Raw genomic sequence first — 7726 nt, 5'->3', positions numbered from 1 at the left:
CCGGAGTCTGTCCTTCCGCAAGAGCATTTGATGTGAAAGAGGCTAAAATTCCTTTAAAGCACTCCCCAACTATCAATTTAAAGGGTTAAAATGTACTATTTTATCAAAAATTATTAGGATTCGGAATAGAGAATGATCCCACAGAGCATAGGGGGAGAAAAGGAGAAAACAGCAAGATTAACTGGAAGATATCATATTTTAACTTAAAAAATAAGGCTTGAGTTTATAAATTATTCCTTCCACATCAATCATTCATATTTGAATAATTTAACCCAAAAAAAAGAAAAACATCATCCGTAGATTCAAACTTTCAAAGTCGTATTGAATGGTTAAATTTTGCTTAAGATGACCCATTATTTTTCCACCACCGAGAGTACCCAAATTAATTAGTTTAACATTGCAAAAGTGCTGCCTTGAATTTTGATCCAATCCCACGATTTCAAAATATATCCTCTTTCCCGAGATGTTAGAATTTGGACGTGAAAATCTCTTTCATTTCATTTTGAGTGCTCCCTTTTCTGCTATCGTGTATTATACAAGTTCCATGGATTGATCAAGCCTTAGTTAATTACATCACCATCAGGGGAAGCTGCATTGTCAGTGACTTTGTCCACCTCCACTCTCACGACCTCTTCATCTTTCCTTTCTTCCTTGCTTTTCTCAACCTTCAATCTCTGTAATACAGCAGCTTGTGTTACATATACAATTTACACTACAATGAAATAAGGGTAGCAGGAATTTATAACCAAATATTGGGAAGCCTGAAACTATTCACTATTTTCACAAGTAGTTTTCCCACATGTAATGATTTTACTAGGAAACCTGAAACTATTCATCAGACTTGGTACCGATCAAGGCATCAACCTGAACAGATAAACTCCTCTGAGTAGCACCCAAATTAAGTTCATAGATCAACAAGCATTCCAAGACACATGCTAAACGCCCCGAATCTCTCCACTTGACAAATGCAAAAGCAAGACCGAGAATCTCACAAAGCCACCCCCACCCTCTTTAACTGAGTCCTTCTAGAGTGACAAACCGCAAGTTCAGATACAAGCAGTCTAGCTCTCTCAACCCAATAATCTACAAATCAGTCCCAAAACCACACTCTCCAGTTAAACGGAGTGAGCTTGAATCGGTTCTGTTACCATATCAGTGATTCTACACCATAACAGGTCCTGGCTTAAAATTGCAAAGTGAAATTTATATCTATAACTTATTTAATCCCTGCACTTAATCAAATCTTTCTCCAAAATATTTCCTAATTGGGGCTCGGGGAAAGACATAAAAAAACTTCCAACAGCAGAAAAGAGTAAACAAGTTTTCACACTGATCACCTTTGTTGCCACAAACGAGTCTTCTTCTTTATGTGCAAACATATTTCCGTAGAATTTAGCATCTCTTCTGTCAGTCTCAAGTTCAAGTCGCTTCAATTTCCTCTGAAGCAGCTTTACTTCCCTGGAAAATGAACAGACCAAATTGTTCCAATATTAAGAAACTCAAACAGCCAACCTAATTTAAGTAGTTCACATTGGTATAGGATTAAGTCTATCATGTACCTGTTCTGTGGATCTGCGTCAAGAGCTCGATTTATGTCTACATCTGCCAAAATATAGTCCCCAGTTTCTATATACGCCTGCGCTCGTCTGTACAATGCTTTCACATTGCGGAACTCAACATCAAGTACCTGGTGCAGAAAGCATGAAACGTGAGACCATAATTTCCCTTAACACTATGGACTCTATGCTATTTCTTTCCGGACAATAATCACATTGTCTCAACAGTGCCTATAGCACATAATACCCCCTGGAAAAAAAAAATAGGAAGTTAAATTCAGGAAAGAACAATCTTAACACAACCAACTTTGAAGTCCCTTCTCACCATCCACATTTCAGGCCATCATAAATAAGGCTGATGTTCATGAAACAATTTAGTAGGGAATTGAATGTTAATCAGTGATTTCAAGAAAATCTTAACAACTGAAGAGTACTCTTATGAAAACTAGTTTGTTTCCCTTTATTTCCCAAGTACTTGACCTAAAGCATATAATTTGTCGCCCTTCCCTTTCACAAACATGTTATATTCTCCAGAAAATGTGCTCATTGAATTGGCTGCTTTAAATCTTATGCGTGACTTGGTGGACTGTTTACCTGCGAGCATAATTTAACTGCTTCTGAAAAGTTATCAAGTTTGAGCCTACATGCTGCACCATTCAACCAGCATGACACTCTCAGTGCCTTAGCTAGCTTTTGCTCATCATCCCTGAAGGATTCATCTTCACTAACATAATCAACAGCCTAAGAGAAGACAGAGGAACATGGAATTAACAACACTAGAAACAGATTAATGAAATTTCAAAAAACCAAAGCCACTTCAAAACAAGACATACCTTGTCGTACTTTTTCCCTGCTCTCTGATACTTGCCGTTTTTAAATAACAGATTTCCTTCTTCTTTCTTCTTCCCAGCTGCCTCAATTTTCTCACTATTATTTAATTCCCATGGTGCTTTCTCCTTTTAATGGGGGGGGGGGAATATACATATATGAATATGCAAGCAAACTATATTTCTGGTTTCCATTTCTCTAAGAAATAAGATTCCTTCACATTCAATAGAATGAAGCCAAAATCTACAATTCACTGTGGAAAGTAAAATGTTACCTTAATAAAGTCCATCATGTCAACTTCATAGACTACATTGGAACCCGGGGGAACAGTAGCCAAATCAAATCTTGCCTCAGCATTTCCAAATGCATAATCAGGATGTATACTTATTATGGCCTTCTCACCCTTCTTCATTGTTGCCACTGCTCGATCTAGACCACTAATGACTTGTTCTACAGAAGTGACATACAAAAAATAGTATGATTTCTTCCTAGATGGCTCAAACTATAAATCAAAAGAGTAAAAAGCAAAGTTAGGCAACAGTAGGGATAAAAATACCTTCATCAGTTATGAATTCCAAGGGCTTTGTTTCATCAATTCCTTTCTTCTCAAATATTGTGCCATCTTCTACCTTAGCTACATAGCTAACTGCATGGTAATCAAACCGAATCAAGAAATCATATGATTGAGATGTGCAATGGAAAATAGCTGGAATAATATCATATAACTCATATATACCACAAAAAGGATATTACTAAAAGGAAAAAAAAATGTCCATATATCTATCGGTTGCAACTCAAACGTGCTAATGTTGTTCACCATATTATGATTAAGAGGTGATTCTTCGTTGTGCTTCAAGAAAAGAAGGTAAATATCATAAATTTTCCATCCCTGATCTTCTATTTTCTAGCCCAAAGCTCTACTATAAAATATCAGCTCCATTTTGTGTCGCATTAAGTGTTTTATCTGGTGAGACATAAAGTACACTCCTTAATATATTTAAACATTAGATTTCATAGAAGCATGATGCATTGCCAAACACATTTTTATTTACTTGCCCCTTGAGCTCGCCTTTCACCTTTTGACAAAACTGCCTTCAATATGGTGACTTGAAGTAATTCAAAAATTTCCCCAGATCTAATAAATTATCTGTCAAAGACATATAAAGTGGCACGGAATCTGTGAAAGCTACACATGAAATTTGTCACAGACTATTAATAGATAGAAGAGATATGGCTTGAATGATTTGTCAGTTACATCATTTTCAGTTCACTTTTAAACTTGATAATTAGAGTAACATCTCAGAGCAGATCTATCAGGTATCTTTTACAAGTCTTATATGCTAATGCTACTGATGTTACAAGTCGTATTAATGTTATGTTATCAGATAACATAACACATAAAATTAGCACTTGCTCAGTTTGAATAATGAATTGGTCATTATTATCTTACTCGTAACAATGGCACCCTCATTGGCAGTGAGGGAGCCTTCCCCTTCTCTAAGTATCTTTTTTAGAACTTTGGAGTCTCCGGTAACATTAATAACAGGCTTGAAGGATACCAATTCAATATTAACATGCAATACTGAATTTGGCGGGATTGAATGGAGCCTGCTTCCTGCTTCTCCCCCCTTCTCTCCAAAGGCATCTGCAGTAAACAAAAATATCATTATTTCAAAGTTCAAACTAATTTGAGACGTTGGACCACAAGATCCCCAAAGCTGAGGAAGACAATGAAATTAAAAGCTGGCATCCACATATAGAATAGCTGATGAATCTGTAAAAATCATTGAGATTAATAGGATTTGAAGTTTGAACCTTAACTCACAGACATTGCTATACCTAGATCAGTGTTAACTTTCACTTGTAATTTCATCATTTGGCTTCTCATGACTGATGCATATTAATTCCTTCCTGGTCCCATAAGTTAACTTCTTTTAGCAATAGCAATTATTCTATTGTAATCAAAGTGCTATAAAAGTTAATATTGACTAATACTTGGCAAGAACATTTCAATAAAGATGATATCACCATTCTCAATTCAGTCCAGTTCATATTTTAAACACCAAGGTTGTTCCATCACAACAAGACTCTGGACAGTAAATACATGAACATGAAAGACAGAACTGGTTGAGGGACTAACAGAACAGAAGACATACACTGAGGTTGAACAATTAACGTAGCCTTCTCTCCTATCTCCATAGTCATAATTACTTTTGGTAATCCTGGAAATAGATGACCTTCAAGAAGTATGATAATTGGTCAGCCACAAGATAAACATAAATTCTCTTCCTGTTCAGTGAAATAAGTGTATAAATACCATCCTTCACATGGAATTCAAATCCCTCTTCTGGTGTCTCTGCAACGGTATTGCCATCAATTAGTGTAACCTGGTACTTCACTGCAGCAGTAAAATAATAAGAAAGAGAAGCCAGCAACAGAAAGCATTAGATGGATATAATTCATCTAGTTTATATGTTAACAGGAAAGGAAGTAAAAAATATATATACGTGTGGCGTTTCAGTACCTAGGACTTCATCTAGATCACTGGGTCGCTCATTCCTGTTTCCCTTCTCCATAATTTTCTTGATAATCCCACCATCTTTGTAAACATCTACTACTTTGATCCACGAAATGAGTTCAACCTCGAACTGTACGATCGAGTTGGGTGGAATACTACTGGAATTCCCAGCTTCATTGCCTGACTCGGCAGGCAATGTGAATAATGCGACCTCCCCCATTTTCATCGTGATAATCCCGTGATCTAACCCAGCAACCACATGAGCTGTCAAGCCCATCAAGGTATCAATATATGAGCACGGTTTTATCACACCAGGAATCAAACAGTTCCTTAAAAATTATACCATGAATTTCTAGAAGCAACTCTAGGACAAATATCAACCAGGGTTCTAGAAATAACCTTGACCGACTGTAAATGTGACAGGTTCGCCCCTATCTCTAGTGGAATCGAACTTTGTCCCGTCAAGCGAAGTCCCCACATAGTGAACTGCATTCAGCAACACCATCGTTATCCTTATATTTTACGAGAAACGAACGGTGTCTACGTCTCATCTACTTCAACTAAAAACTGAATTTTACGTTGTTTCTACAACTGTCTTCCATTAAAAACCAGAATGTTGGAGAGATGAGTACCGGTTACTTCGTCATTGTAGTCGGGGGTCTCCCATCCACGCCCGGGCTTGAGGAGCTTTTTCTTCAGGCGGGAATTATTGAGTTCCCTCTCTTCGCCAACCTTTTGTGGAGGCGCCGATTCGATCGCTTCTCCGGGTTCTTCGTCGAGGTCATCCTCGTCCTCAAAGTCTGACAAGTCCGTGGCTTTCTCAGCAACCATGGCTTCACCTTCCGATCAGTCGTTCACGACAGCAGGCGGCAGCTACCACAGTTCTTATTCTTCCACAAGAATATTGAAATGATGCCCAGAAGCGTCTGCTGTGGGCTGTGGCGGAGCTCTGTGGCGGGATCGTACACGATATATCCCTTTCTCCGCATTTGCCACTGTGGCAATGTGGGAACCATCCAGTTGCCTTCTTGTTGGTGGTGGTGATATTGTCATTTTATCCAATAAATATAAATCTACAGGGAGTCAGGAACACAGTAACGGTTCGGTAATGCACCTGAATGGGGGCCAATTTCTTTTTTTTTTTCCTTTAGTAAACGAGGGGGGCTGAGCCTACTTTAACTATATTATATTAAGAACTGAATGAAGTCGGGCCATTGAAATCCCATGGTTTTGCAATACAAGATCCCTTACAAAGTGGGGAACAACTTCAAAAAGAGAGGAGGAAGTAACTGTGTCTTGCTCTATTGGGACAAATTGCACCAGCACGTTCCAGTCATGTAGGAGGAGGTTCTGGATCTCCAACAAGACTAGGCTTCCATTGTACAGGCCATAATGCAGTCCGTTTTTAGATCCACTAGTCTGTTCAAATCAGATTCAATAATTTCTTTCTTGAAGCCCATATCCCAAGCCATGTGATGATACGAAGGCTGCGCATTACAGCCCATTCTTCAACTTTAAAGGGCGCATAGTTTGCGTGTGAGTTGAAGAAGCCTACGACCCATGAACCTGTCTTTTCAAAGCTATTTTTATCATAATCTAGCCCATTGGAGCTTCACAGTGCGGGCCTCACTATACTTTGGAGGGAGCATTAGGCTTCACACTATGAGTGGATTTTGGCCCAAAAAAGGGGCAAAAAAATTATCAATAGTTTAATTGTTTTTAAAAAAATTATATTAATATACCATTTTGTAATTATATTAACTATTAAGGTTGTACACTGTCCTGTCATTTCCTTGGTAGAAAAGAAAACGATTGTTTTTACTCGTTTAAGCCATGTCACAGGTTATTCATCTCCCCGAAATAAGATTTTGGAAATGAATAGAACCATTGTCCATGTTGAACTTGCAATAGCAATTTTCCAACGCAGCTGTTGAAAGCATGATGTCGAATGTGGATAACTCACAAATAATAAGAAGATTGGGTGGGACGGTGGGGCGGGCAAAATGGAGAGAATAATTCAAAACATTGTTGCGGTTAAAACGTAATTGTAGCGCGGTGAAACGAGATTATAAATGAGATGCACGGCTTATGGGTGTATATATATAGATATATTTATGGATCTATAGATATGAGTAAATAAATAATCTTACTGTAAATATATTATAAATATTATATTATGGATGTCCATAACTCATAATTTTTATAATTTTTTTATCCTTAATATCCTAATAAATGGCATGAAAGAAGTTTATTATTGTTAATAACTTATAACCTTCAAAAGTTAATCAATGCACCATTATGTGCCATTTATATCTTTGTAATATTATGATAGAACTTAAATGATTGGAAGCCTATCAATAAAGGTCTTATCTAAAGTATATGTACATTAGTAAATACAAATTTTCCTTCATTATTTTCTCTCTATTTCTTGTATTGTCTTGTTCTTCTCTTGTCTTCATATTTACTATATTTTATAACATGTTATCAGCACAATTTAGCTCTGAAAATAAGGTATGAGATTTTAATTAGATTAATGTGTTCTTGTATTATATATACAATTATATTTTATATTATTGTTCTATTAACATTTATTGTCATGTTGTCTGTATATTTACTACATTATATTTATTGTTTTATTTTCCTACCTTTTCATTTTCCTAGTTACAAAGTGATTTTACATTTTTTCATTTTATTAATTTAAAAATAATAATGTGATTAATGATTTAATTTAATCACATCTCTTTGATCATCATTGCTTTTTTTATTATTTGTTGTTCTATATTTTTATGAAGATTGATATATTTATTTTTCTTTCTTGTGTTTA

General features: G+C 36.4%; 1 protein-coding gene across 1 annotated transcript; it reads right to left on the bottom strand.

The window, feature by feature from the left end:
* Positions 1-374: 374 nt before the first annotated feature.
* On the bottom strand, positions 375-5934 carry LOC129317794 (peptidyl-prolyl cis-trans isomerase FKBP62-like). The gene is made up of 13 exons (XM_054962175.1): positions 5535-5934; positions 5302-5388; positions 4909-5166; positions 4702-4782; positions 4541-4621; positions 3835-4029; positions 2941-3030; positions 2659-2834; positions 2390-2512; positions 2151-2297; positions 1560-1687; positions 1338-1458; positions 375-674 (listed from the first exon to the last, which is right to left on the bottom strand). The coding sequence occupies exons 1-13, from the start codon at positions 5731-5733 to the stop codon at positions 561-563; spliced, it is 1800 nt and encodes a 599-aa protein (XP_054818150.1). The 5' UTR covers positions 5734-5934; the 3' UTR covers positions 375-560.
* Between the last annotated feature and the right edge of the window lie 1792 nt (positions 5935-7726).

The sequence above is a fragment of the Prosopis cineraria genome, unplaced genomic scaffold, assembly GCF_029017545.1.
Source record: "Prosopis cineraria cultivar Desert tree isolate PC_DT_omini unplaced genomic scaffold, ASM2901754v1 PC8, whole genome shotgun sequence".
NCBI classification, from domain to species: Eukaryota; Viridiplantae; Streptophyta; class Magnoliopsida; order Fabales; family Fabaceae; genus Prosopis; species Prosopis cineraria.
This window is presented reverse-complemented; position numbering and strand designations above follow the sequence as displayed.

Excerpts from the sequence above, each read along its gene's own strand:
- LOC129317794 (XM_054962175.1), bottom strand. The coding sequence starts at position 5,733 with ATGGTTGCTGAGAAAGCCACGGACTTGTCAGACTTTGAGGACGAGGAT. Across the intron at positions 4,622-4,701 it reads TGAATTCCATGTGAAGGATG|GTCATCTATTTCCAGGATTA; the intron begins GTATTTATACAC and ends TACTTCTTGAAG. Across the intron at positions 1,688-2,150 it reads CAGTTAAATTATGCTCGCAG|GTACTTGATGTTGAGTTCCG; the intron begins GTAAACAGTCCA and ends TTTCTGCACCAG.